Genomic DNA, 14,155 nt, shown 5'->3' on the forward strand with positions numbered 1-14,155 from the left:
AACAATATATGCAGGGCCTAAGATCTTTGAAGGCACTTTGCATAACCCTAATTGTATCTGTGGGATTGAACAGAACGAGATGCCCCCAGCTGCACCATACTGCATCACAGACAATTCATCAATCATAGTCCATATCACCAGCACTAGGTCACCACAAGTTAACCACACTACCTGAGATAGGTCCCCACTTGAACCAGATCACATTCAAACACCCTAAATACCTAAAACAAGCTGTTCTCACAAATTATATACTATGCAAAAATTATGCTCTAACCAATAAATATAAACTGATGAGGCTTGTGGGAAGATCTCTCAAAGCTAACCAAACTCAAACTTTGCACAGATTCTGCACCAGCCATCTACAGACTCATACCCCCCCCCCCCCCCCGTCAGCCCCTTCCCCCCCCCCGCCCATCAGCTCAAACCAGCCAATAAAGTGAGTACCCTTCCTCATAATACTGTTAGCCATCAACCCTTTTACTTCCTATATATCCTTTTCAGCCGAGTCATGTAGGCTGTATATTTAGCTTTGAGTTTTTTTCTCCAGGTCTTCATTTCCCTTCCTTTTCACGCTTACTAGTAAGTGTACATATGACACACATTAAGACCATTAGATGCTGTTCCTAAAAACTGAACGGTAATGTATTTGATTTTATAGGAATATGTAGTAGGTTGGCTTTAAATGAAAAAGTATCAATATGCATCTGCTTTATACAGTAGCAAGTGTGCATAATTCCAAACAAAGAAAACTATATTCATGTTTTCCTCTTTATAATCAATTATGTTTAGTTAAAATTTAGTTCATAAACAAAGTTTGTAAAATGTTCAATCTCAGTAATAAGTATGCAATATAAATAGCTATTTACCAGATGTGTTTTTTAATTATTGGACTCACTGTGGTTGATTTACTAAAGGCACATAGGCTTTTCACTTTTTCCCTAGAGCTTAGTGAATGTAGTGAAATTTTACTTCGCAAAGAATACCCAATCATGTGCAAGGAAATTTGGGAAAAACAGCATTTTTTCTTGCACATGTGTAGTGGTCACCCCACGGAATGGCCACTGAGAATATGCCCAGGTCTTCCTTGCCAGTACAGAGGCTGCCTGTTACAGACACAGCTCCAAGCACACCGATAGCACGGGCTCAGTCTTGAAGATGTCTTTTTGTAGACTTAATTTGCAGAAATTGAACAGGGGAGGATTTAAGGGTTCAGGATACTCCAAAATGTGGAGAAAAAAAGTAGGCGCCATCTAAGTGCAGCACGTGCTAAAACAGTTATCAAAAAGAAGATAATCAACTCACAATGATAATGGTATAAATCCCTTGTAATGTGTGAATCTTCCACTGTATTCTGGGGTGTGTGTTGCTTCAGTGGTATCCGGACGACATCTTGGGGTGGCGCTGGTGGCTCCCATTGCTTCCCATGGACTCGGGTACCCCAGGAAGGAGAAGCAGACGTCACTTTCGGTCATGTGGCAGAGGGTGTTGGCAGGCATTCGGAGCATGCCTGCTTCCTCTTCAGGCCAGGAAGGGGGCCATCGTTGTGTGGGTATATATGAACGAGGAGGGGGTGGAGACTGCTCTTCATGTTCTCACTGTGACCATGGTGATGCCAAACAATAACACACAACAGAAGGGCTCCCTATCTCTCTGAACATACAACAAGCACAAGTCTAAACAAGAGCAATAATAGGTATGCAATATAAATAGATGTGGTTTTTAATTATTGGATACACTGTGGTTGATTTACTAAAGACACATAGGCTGTTCACTTTGCAAGAGAATTTTCCCTGGGGCTTAGTGAATGTGGTGAAATTTCTCTTGGCAACGAATACCAAATTATGTGCAAGGAAATTAGAAAAAAACAGCACATGTGTAGTACGCACCCACGGAAGGGCGGCAGAGAATATGCCCAGGTCTTCCTTGCTAGCACAGAGGCTGCCTGCCACAGACACAGCTCCAAGCACACCGATAACACAATCTTGAAGATGTCTTTTTGTAGAAACTTAAACAGGAGAGGATTTAAGGGTTCAGGATACTCCAAAATGCCAACAGAAACCAACAGGACAAACTTCTTACAAAATCATCTTGGAACAGGAGGTAACAGGGAAAGGCTAGTAATTTTTGGTCTCTGTAAGAGCAGACCCAGTCCATCTAGTAACCTCTGGCACTCAATTACCTCTAGCACATGCACACCTGAAAGCCAAAAACCAGGTCCTACTCACAATGTCCTAGAACAGCTGTCTGCCACCCAGCTTCCACATGACACTCTTCAGTGAGGGAGACAAAGATCCTACTCCAGATCAGACTCAAAGATGATGCCCTCCAGCAAAAGTCCTTTTCGTAAATCTTTTCCAGGCCCTCAACCCAGAACTTGCTGAGGCCCAAACTGCATCGCAGGGGCAGCAGTCCCAAGGCAAGAAAACTCTCAACAGGCCTCCCACACATTTTTCACCTCTCCCACCAACCTCTGGGCACCCCCTCCTCATGGATTGGATGAGGTTTGAAAAATATTCCAAAATCAGTGGTTAATCCTCCTATTCTATGTTTTTGAAGCTTCTTCCAGATGCAGACACAAACAATCAACAAGTGACCTCAGGAAAACCTGACCAGACAAAAAAAAAACAACAGATCACCACTCCACCGAGTACAGTGAGGCCAAAAACTATATTTAGCCTGATTAGGGCAGGAAGCTACACATGATTAGATGATGGAAGTCAGCAAAGCTTCACCTCATTCACAAAGCTGTTGGAAATAATCCATTGCAAACAGTATACTTGCCTTTAAATAATCAACCCACTGTTTTAAAGAAAAAGCAGTGTTCCAGTGTTGATTATGCAACAAGATTGATGCGTATCTTATGATGTACCACTTCTATGTGCTTCTTGCAACAAACAAGACATTGCATATATTATAATTCCACTTAACAGCAGACCTTCACCCATTGTCCCCAAAAAACTATACGTCTTTTGAAAAGTAATGTATAAATTTCAGCACATGTACTGTTGTAGCTCACAACTACAAATAAATTCCAAATGTTGATGTGAATGTACAATATGTCAAGCACCGCAACACTGTATATAAATTCCTGCAATAATCTAAATAAAATGCATGCACATAACTTGATAATAGCAATTATAATTGTTTTGAATTGAGTTCAAAATTGAGTCCAAATGGTGTAAGTGATTTACTAATGAGTCATAAAATGATCATATTTGTTATACCAGATACAAGTCTCCTGATTGTTTAAAATATTTGACTCTAGTTGTGCAACCATATATTGACTGAATATTGTCATGCGCTATTGAAAAAAATAATCAATTTTCATGTAATTTCCCTGTATATGGCATACAGTGCAACATGTCATAATGCTTTGTGTCTACAGCATATAACAATTTCCATACCTCCCTATAGATATACAGTACAGTTTTTAAATTTAGCAGAATGTCTGATATCAGTGATGTGTAATTTTAACTGTGTTTCTAAAAAAGGAATATAGTAATATAGATATGTTTTGGTGTGTCAATAAAGTTTGTGTAATTTGGGGAGCACAATGGGGGAGTCTTCCTTCAAGGATTCAAGATTTTGTCTCCAGCCTTTGCCATAGCCTCACTCAGACCGCATCAACCTTTGTGGTTTAAAGTGCATCTAAACCCCCCATAAAATGAAGATTCTTCAACTTAGCAATTTCTTTAGATTTGGTTGTTCTGTGTGAATAAGGTAAATGTGAAGATCTAGCTTCTCAATGATTAATAGTCATAAAATTGATTCTGCACACAGAGAAACACACGGTCATCATATTACAACCTCTAGCTTTCCTATTGTCGGAATAAAAACTTTTCTATGTATATGCAGTCCATGAGGAGGGTGAAGATTAGGGATGTACCCCCAGCTCATTCAGCAATCCTAAAAGTCTATCACCAATGAGGCTATTTAAACCTAAAACACATAATGAAGCAACAACATATTCAGCAACCTTATTACATAAATCTTATTCTTAAGTGCAGCAATCCATGGCAACCAATAAGTATTCACTAAGATGAAGTAAAAATAGTACAAGATGGAGTCTTATTGATTGCAGAGCTTACCAATTATAAGGCTTAAGAACAATAGCTTGTGATATAATAGGAATAGAATTTTTTCTGATGTGGCAATATCATTCATCTCTGGTGGAGGCATACTTTCAAGCATGTTGAAATCTAGTTTAAAAAATAACTGACCTACATTTTGAATCAGCGTTAAACATCCATATCAAGGTTTTCCAGTTTTAGATCATAGAAAAACATTCACTTGTGGTTTTGGTAATAAGCCATTTTTTTCAACAGGAAAATGGGCAGAGAAGATATGGAGGCCCTCCTCCCGGATGGGACGGTCCACCTCCAGAACGAGGCTGTGAGATCTTTGTCGGCAAACTTCCCCGTGATCTTTTTGAGGATGAACTCATACCATTATGTGAAAAGGTAAAAGTGGAACATACAATGGAGATAGGAAAAATTGGGATAATACATTTGGGTAATTTAAGAGACCCTGTCACCAGAATCAAGTATTTTATTTATTTGTTTCTTGGCATTAACATTTTTTATTGACTTTAAATGTGTCTTTAAACTTGCTAGCAAATTTGACTACTTCAGGAAGAGTTAATTCCCTAGCACAACCCCTAGGGTTATAGCCCTCTCCTCTTTTGGGAGTCTCTTATTACTCTCTGAGCTGGCCCAGTGCCTCCGCATCTCCCTTCACCTCCCTACATAAACTTTTGTGTAGCTGCCAGGAAAAGAACAAAGGGAAACATTATAGAATATCACATGATCTACAACCCTGAGTCTGGTGGGGCTGATGACATCACATCCAAGATGGTGGCGCCCAAGGGATTTTCCATGTCTACAAAAGAGAGACTTTTACAGGTAAAAAAATCTTGCATAAAGTGCCCTAAATGCACCGTAATATTATGAGAAGATTGTTGTTGAAATTAATGGTCTAGTGACAAGGTGTACTTAAAGTAGCAATAGACATTAAATTGAGTGCATATGGACATGAAGTTGGTGAAAAAGGCTGGAGGAGATCAGCAGCCCTGAGGTGTAAAGGAAACATACAGTGAAAATAGTATTTTAGAAAAGAAAAAAGCTTGACAGCTGTTTAAGATAAACTATAACAAGCAAAGTTTAGATCTACAGTACCTTAGGTTCCTGGCTGACCTGTATGGAATGTGTGCTTGCTACAGTAAAGCAACATTAAAACAGTTGAATAACGGGCATGAGTAGTGCACACATTTGTACATTAAATAAATAGTTAGAAATGTTTAATTGTTATTGCGTGTTTGTGGACAAATGACTCTTGCCTAATGACAGTCTAATAAAGTTTGTTTCTAGAAAGTCAAAAGTTATAGAAATCCAATACTTAGAACTTGCATGATTTTAAAATAACATTTGGAAGACAGCTGGGGCAAACACATTTCTACAGGCTGTAACAGTTTGTCATTTTATAGAAAGTCACATAAGGCAAAATATTCATATTAATTTACTAAAGGTAAATAGACTGTGCACTTTGCAAGTGCTTAGTAAATGTGGCAAAGCTCTGCTGACTTCTATCATCCAATCATATGCAAGCAAATACGCTGTTTTTTTTTAAATTGTTCTCGCTTGTCATTAAAGTAGATACTGTATTCATCATTGGTGCCTCAATGAAAGTTTCCTGCACTCGGAACAACTTCGGGAGGAGCTCTCTCGAGGGTTGGATGATTATTTCCAACTTAATCTGGTTCGGTATCATCATCCTCGACCCTCTGGGAGGCCCATAAGGCCGTTCTCAGAGGCCTCTGTATCTCCATGGGTTCTCGTTTGAAGAAGGCCTCTGTTTGTGCTAGACAATCCCTCCTACATCAATTATCCTTGGCCAAGTGTTGATTACTAAACAATCCATCTATTCCTTGGCTTCAGAAAGTTTCCTTTATACAGGAATGTGGCAGGCGTACACCCAGAGATGGACGCGGTTCAACCATTTTGGCTTCAACCTCCATCTTGGCCAAGGGGTTAACTATCCTGACAAACATATTTCCCCCTCATTCTCCCCTTCCGTCTCTGTTAATTCACAGGGACATATGTGTGTTGAAAGTGTCACAGGAGGCCAGAGCCCAGCAGGGGGCTACGTGCTATAAAATCCCCAAGGGAGCTGGGGCCTGGCTGTTTGAGCAACCTGTGCCATTTAACACCTCGTAAAAAGATAACGCAGCCTTCCCAGGAGTTCAAAAGACATTGAACCAGATAACTTTTTTAAAAGATCCATTTTTCCCCTATGTCTCATATCTTGGAATATGAGAGACTTATATAAAAACCAGACATATCGTCAGATTGGCTAAGAGGAGCCAAACAGTTTGATAGGTCACTCGCCTTGTCTCGAATACATAGGAAAGCAGAAAAGTAGATCTCGTGAACCATTCAGTGTAGAATTTCATAATTCATATCTAATCAATCCTCAGACGTGTCTGCATAATAATCTACCCACGGGTGGAGTGTCACTTGCGCATAGGAAAAGTTATGAGCCAAAATATAAACTAAACGAGATTTTGGCTCTAGTTTAGGTCCACGCCCAGACCTCCACGCCCTAAACGGGGTATTGGTCCTTGACTTCAGAGACACCCCCTGCTGGGGAACTACAAATTGGGCTGTCAGGCCTAAGAGAAGTAGTTGAAGACGTCTCCCTTTTTAACATCAGTACCACCTGGGGAGACACATGCCCTTTCGCTCTGAAACTTGGATCTGCTAACCCAGGACTTTGGCAAGTACCTTAACCCTTTCACCTCTCTGATATCTCTTTGCTGTGCTGTTGGTCTCTGTATATTTATATATATATCTTAGTTACATCTTTTTCTGTAAATATTTTTATTGCACCCGTTTGACCTTTTAGTAATAAATCTTTCCTTCTGAAAGTGTTGAACTGTTTCTATAGCTCTGTATTGCAATTTACGAATTCCTGCCTCTAAAGAGAACGCTACTGTGTTTGTTTACCATCTGCATAACCATGTTATGCAGACGATTACCTCAACCATCATAGTGTTATTGCGGATATCGCCAAGTTTCCTCTTTCTCTATACAAAAAAGGAGGTAATGGCAGTGTGAAGGGTTAATTGTGTAATTAATCTGACCTAGTAACAGTCTGCCGGTAAATCGATTGTGGTCCCATTAGCTGGAAAATCGTTGTGCAGAGTGCAGCTGGGTGTGGCATTGTTATGCACGTGACATTGCGGTTTTAGACTGGCTACTCCTTCGGTCATGAGTGTGGTGAGAAGGGCTGGAGTCTGACGCTGCGTTCGTCACATATTGATGACAGCGATCGTGGGATCGTCACATAGTAGTGGCAGCGATCTCGCATTCGTGACAGGGATCAAATGAAGGCTCTTGATCTGCAAAAATCTGCTCAGTCTCTTGCCTGGGTTAGGCAAAAATGTTATGAGTTCTCTAATAAACAGCATTGTATACTTGTAAATAGACTTAAATCCCAATTGTCCCCCTCATTACCGGGCCACCTCCTCCAATCTGATGGCAAACCCACATATGACCCACATGTTATGGCTACAGTATTTGGGGAATACTATGAGAAACTTTATAATTGCCTAGGCCCTGTTAACCACCACCCCCCTCCCCCTTCAGATGGCAGCTTTTGATGCTTTTTTTTGTTTCTTTCAATTGTCATGTTTGTCACCTTCTGATGTTACAGCCCTCAATGCAGATATCTCTACTGAAGAACTCTTGAATGTTGTCAAACACCTCCCTTCTCAGAAATCTCCAGGGCCAGATGGTATTCCTTATTTAAATTACAAGTCCTTTATCAGTATCTTGGCCCCCCATCTCCTGATCCTGTTCCAGGATCTCCTGAAACAGGTGCATCCACATGATGATTTTACCTGCACATACATTTCTGTGATCCCCAAGCAGGATAAGGATCATTCCAGATAACTATCGCCCTATAGCCTTATTAAATTCCGATTACAAGATTTTTACAAAAATACTAGCTAACAGATTGGCCAAATGTATCTCCAAGCTTATACACAGGGACCAGGTGGGATTTATAGACATGCTGCAGATAATACCAGAAGGACTATTGACCTGATTGATCTAGTCAATAAGTCTCCAACTCCTACTCTCCTGTTGAGCTTGGATGGTCAAAAAGCATTTGATAGACTTAGTTGGCCATACATGTTTCTAGTCCTGGGGAGATTTGGGTTTAGTGGTCCGTTTGTAGCTGCCTTAAATGCCCTTTTTTTCACTCCTACTTCCCAAGTCAAATTAGCATTGTTTCTATCCCCTTCCTTCCAGATGTCCAATGGCACTCGGTAGGGATGCCCGCTTTCCCCCTTGTTATTTATCCTCTGTTTTGAACCCCTGGCTACAGCTATTAGAGCCAACTCAGATATCCATGGGATTCGCACCCACGATAGGGACTTTCAACTGTCTTTGTTTGCTACTGATATTTTGTTGATGTTGACGGAACCCCACATTACTCGGCCGATCTTACACCGTACTTTACAGCTTTTTGGTGCACTGTCAAGTTATAAGATCAACGCGTCTAAAACTAAAGCAGTACCGCTCCATATCCCATCTACAGTTTTACCCTCCCTTCAGTTAAATTATTTCTATCGGTGATGCACCCTCGCTTTGAAATATTTAGGTATCAATCTTACTTCCTCGTACCACTTCCTTTGTGAAGCAAATTTCTCCCCTCTGTTTCATGCAATTACTCAATCTTTAAAATCTTGGGATAATCTTTTCATTTCCTTTCTTGGCTGGATTAAAATGGTAAAAATTACCATATTGCCCAAACTTCTCTACTTGTTTGAGGCGCTTCCTGTTCCTATTCCCATAACTAAGTTGTGCTCCCTTCAGAAATCCTATTTCATTTGGCATAATAAATCGCACTGCGACGGTTTAGTGTCGTATTATTTGGCTACTCAGTGCCCTGGTCTTGTGGTCTTCTCAATGCCCCCCTAATAAATGGGCCAAGATTGAGGGGCTGTAGATAAGCCCAACACACCCCTGCTCTCTACACTGGTCCTTGACCAACACTGCAACCTCCTCTTATAAACATCTCCTACTCGGGCCTATGCATTTTACGTTATCTATATAGAGGCGGTGTAGGGTTAGATATGCACTGGCTTCTCAGTTTTCCCCCCTGGCCAATGTTATACTTAATCCCAGTCATCCTGATAGCATGGCATTGGTTCACATGCATCCCTTAGCCAATATGTTGCAGTTGCGACACTTGGTCCACCCAGTGACCCGCAAACTTAAACCTTTTTCTGAGATCCAAAAAGCTTCCCATATGTCATCTCACCAGTGTTATGTTTATCTACAGATGCATCACTTTATTTCCTCTAAAGCCTCTGCTCTAACCCTTGAGAAGTCTACTCCCTTTGAACGCATCTGCATTCAGGGTCCGTACCAATAGGGTATTATTTCCTCTTCAAAAAGCCTGTCCCATTACTATTGACATGCACCTCTATATGCACAAATGGCCCCAAATCCTTCAATGGGATATTGCGTGGAAAAGTGGAGTAGAATTTGGGAGGCTGCCTCCAGGTCTTCTATATGTGTATTATATAAAGAAAACACTTATAAAATACTGATGTTTTGGTATAGGACTCCTGAGGTTCTCCATACTCACAATCCGAACGCTTCTCCTGCCTGCTGGCGATGTGGCGAGGAAACTGGCACTCTCTACCACATTTTTTGGACTTGCCAACACATTGCATCTTTTTGGAGAGAGGTCTTTAACCTTTTTGCAACTCCTCGTAAAGGCTCCTGTCGTATTTGAGCCCATCCACTTTTTATTGGGCCTACCTTTTTCAGGCTTCTCCAAATTTGTCAGGAAACTATCCTCCCATGTTTTTACAGCAGCCCGGAGAACCATTCCCATGCATTGGGTTTCTACTAGCCCCCCCCCACACAAACACACACACACGATCAGAATAAGTGAAGGTTATAGCAGAGATTAGACGAATGGAACTCACTGCTTTACATGCTAACCCACCTTTGAGGCAGTTTGGGAACTGCGGGATCTATTCATTTCTGATTTACCTACTCAATTGTCTGCAAATGATAGCTAATTCACTGTTATGTATTGACATTGTATGTACCTATATACCTCTCATTGATGAGCCTCTTTCTGTCTTTGTTCTTTATTGTTTATTTCACAATTTATTCAATTTTGTTTATTGTAAACATTTTGAAAATCAATAAAAAATAAATTCTAAAAAAAAAGTAGATATTCATGGTAAAGTGAAGCTTTGTCTCATTTACTAAACTGTAAACACTTGTAAATTGCACAGCCAAAGCATTCTTCTAGTTTTGAAAAATATTGAAAAAGCTTACAACCTCTATCAGGTATCATTAGGGTTGATGAAGTAAGGGTTCAGTCTAAACTTTGGTCTGCATGCCGGGTATTTTGTTCATTTGACAGGAGCCGGACACCATATAGAATATCCATTTAGCAGGTAGGTTCTTGAGAAAGGGGTTCTTACATCCCCAACACATTGGGTTTTTCCTCCTCCTCACTCTTTTCACCAGGGTCTGGCTTAGCGATCCTTCTTATCAACTTATTATTAGAGTCAGTTAGAGTGGGAGGACGTCCTCCCAGAACGAGAGAACCGCCGCCCACCCATAATTTCCTTATATGGCGGGTGGGAGGCAGTTAAACAGCAAAAAGAAAAGATCCTCTTCTTGGAGAGCTAACCAGTTTCTTCTAGTGTACCACCCCAGACCCCAGATAATCTTCTTCTTATCCAGCTGTCTGAAGGAATCCCTGGGCAGGGGATCCAGTGTCTGTCACTTTAAATGTTATACAGTCCAAGGCAAAAAAGCTAATCCAGTTTTCCACTACACGCCCCTTAGAGGCCCAGGGTGTGTAGGTCTACTCACTCAGTCCTCTGCCTATGAGCTGGCGAGTCGGTTGCTGCTACCAGGCCTTCTGCTGGGCTGCTCCTTCCCTGCTGCAGAGGGGTCCTCGCTCTGTGGTCGGTAAGGTCCTGAGCTTTCTGTAGGTGGGCCCCTTCCGAACTTGGCCCCCTCCAAGGCTCCTGCTGCTTGGCCTTCACTCTCCATCTTCCATCCGAACTCTCCTGCAAAAATGTAATTTTTGTGAGATTTGGATGTATACACATCTCCAAATTGACATAGTGATAAATGTCAACGAATCCAAAAAAGTTATAATGAAATTAACGAATGCATTTGTTTCATTCGGATGACGTCACATGATGCGATAGTAGTTTGGGCACATGGGGAAATAAATCCAATTTTCGAATTTGATCATTTGGATAATGAATCATTCCATTCATTAATTCAGATGCACGTGACGTCAGTCAACATTGTCCAATCAGCTCATGCCATTTCTTTTGGTGGGTTGGACTATATCAAATCCTTCCGTTTCAAATCTGTCTAATTCGATAATATATTGAATATACAATGAAGGAAATAAGTATTTAATCCCCTGATGATTTTGATTGTTTGCCCACTCACAAAGAAAGGATCAGTCTAAAAATCAAATGGTAGGTGTATTGTAACACTGAGAGACAGAATAGTAGTAGTAGTATTGTAACACTGAGAGAACAAAAAATTCAAAATAAATGCAAGTCTAACAAATTATGCTCTGATTTGCATGTTCAAGAGGGAAATAAGTATTCGATCCCCTATCATTCAGCAGGATTTCTGGCTACCAGGTGTCTTTCATACAGGTAACAAGCTGAGATTAGAAGCAGTCTCTGAAAGGGAATGCTGCTAATCTCATTTTGTTACCTGTATAAAAGACACCTGTCCACAGGAGCAATCAAACAATCAGATTCCACACTCTACACCATGGCAAAGACCAAAGAACTGTCCAAGGGTGTCAGGGACAAGATTGTAGACCTACACAAGGCTGGACTGAGCTACCAAACTATCGCCAAGCAACTTGGTGAGAAGGTGACAACAGATGGTGCAATCATTCGCAAATGGAAGAAACACAAAACAACTGTCAGTCTCCCTAGTTCTGGTGCACCATGCAAGATCTCACCTCGTGGAGTGTCAATGATCAAGAGAACAGTGAGGAATCATCCCAGAACTACACGTGAGGATCTTGTCAATGATCTCCAGGCAGCGGGGACCACAGTCACCAAGAAAACAATTGGTAACACACAACACCGACAAGGACTGAAATCCTGCAGTGCCCGCAAGGTCCCTCTGCTCAATCTAAAGTTTGCCACTGAACATCTGAATGATGCAGAGGAGGACTGGTTGAAAGTGTTGTGGTCAGATGAGACCTAAATCGAGCACTTTGGCATCAACTCAACTCACCATGTTTGAAGGAGGAGGAATGCTGCCTAATACCCCAAGAACACCATCCCAACTGTCAAACATGGTGGTGGAAACATTCTGCTTTGGGGGTGTTTTTCTGCTAAGGGGACAGGACAACTGCACTGCATCAAAGGGACGATGGACGAGGCAATGTACCATCAAATCTTGGGTGAGAACCTTCTTCCCTTAGCCAGGGCATTGAAAATGGGTCTGAATGGGTGTTCCAGCATGACAATGACCCAAAACACACAGCCAAGGCAACAAAGGAGTGGCTCAAGAAGAAGCATATTAAGGTCCTGGAGTGGCCTAGCCAGTCTCCAGACCTTAATCCGATTGAAAATCTGTGGAGGGAGCTGAAAGTTTGAGCTGCCAAAGGTCAGCCACCAAACCTTAATTTTTTTTATTTCTTATCTCTTTTATTATTAATTTTCCTTTATATAAAAAATTGACAGCATATATAACAAAAAACATAAATTATAAATAAAAAAATTATTATTCAAACACATCCCCTCTTCTTCCCCCCCAAAAAAACCTACCCTCCCCCTAGAAAACCCCTTGTCCATAGCAATCTTAAACTTTTCTTTCCCCTTCTGTAAACAATATTATTTCTCTAAATTCCTTTAAGCCGTTTTAATTCCTCATCCCTACTATTGTATCACCTCTTATTTGTAAATATCTTTTTGATGTTTTAAATTCATGCCACTTTCTCCATATTTCCTTAAATGCTTCCCCTTTATCCTCTTCAATATAGCACAACTCCTCCATCTTATCAATATACTCAATTCTATTCATCCAATCTTTCATTGATGGGGACTCTTGGGCCTGCCAGAATTTAGGGATTAGACTTTTTGCTGCACCAAGCAAATGGTATATTATATTGTTCTTATATTATTTTAGTGACATCTCTGTTTTATAAAAGAGACATACCCATGGATCTTTCTGAATTTGAAATCCCTCAGTCTCCTGTATATTTTGAATTATTTCTTGCCAATATACCTGAATTTGTGGACATTCCCACCAAATATGTGACATTGTACCTATTCCCCCACATCCCTCCAACATAATGGTGATATTTCTTCTCTGTGTTTGTGTGCCACACTCAGTGTACAATACCATCTAGACATACATTTATAGTTCATTTCAACTGTGTTCATATTACTCACCCCGTGTATTAATTTAAACATTTTAATTTTTTGTTGTTCATCTATTTTTGTTCCCAATTTTCCTTCCCATTTCTCCAAGAATGACGGTGTTTCTGCTGCAGTAAATTCAGATAATACTTTATATATTCTTGATATAATATGATTACAGCTCGTCTTCGAACTTAGCAGTTTTTCGAAAGGTAGCATCTCCTCTGACATTCTCAGTGGTTGGGGGAGCGTTGTGACAAAGTGACTCAATTGACTATATCTAAACTCATCTAGTGCAACAAATTTACTACTTAATTCTTGAAAAGTGCATATTTTCCCTTTATCTACTATATCTCCCAACCATGTATTTCCCTCTCTGAACAATTTTCCAGACACCTTCTCTCTCCCAGGGGGAAAATTTCTGTATCCACCAACAGCATCAATAGTGAGTTATAATTCCACCCCATGGATTTATGTATACCATCCCAAACTCTTAAGACCTCTCTTGTCAAAATGTTACTTTTTTCATCTATTAATCAAAATTTTCGTGGAATCCAAATAATCTTCTCCAGTCGTGCATCACTTAATATACTGTACTTTCCATCGTGACCCAACTTTTTTCCTGTGACTTATATGTCCATTCCACCACCCTTGCTAATAATACTGATTTATAATATCTCCTTATATTTGGCAAATTTAATCCTCCCT

At 40.5% G+C, this 14,155-nt stretch overlaps 1 protein-coding gene across 2 annotated transcripts in view; it reads left to right on the forward strand.

Moving 5' to 3' along the window:
• A1CF (APOBEC1 complementation factor) overlaps positions 1–14,155 on the forward strand; it is a 75,195-nt gene that overhangs the window by 24,027 nt on the left and 37,013 nt on the right. For both annotated transcript variants that reach the window (XM_089683130.1, XM_089683131.1), the window contains exon 3: positions 4,326–4,460. In XM_089683130.1, coding sequence (XP_089539256.1) covers positions 4,326–4,460 — 135 coding nt within the window. The remainder of the gene's footprint in view (positions 1–4,325; positions 4,461–14,155) is intronic.

This window comes from Staurois parvus, unplaced genomic scaffold (assembly GCF_062004578.1).
Source record: "Staurois parvus isolate SC_StPar_1 unplaced genomic scaffold, SC_StPar_1.0 ptg000303l, whole genome shotgun sequence".
Taxonomy (NCBI): Eukaryota; Metazoa; Chordata; class Amphibia; order Anura; family Ranidae; genus Staurois; species Staurois parvus.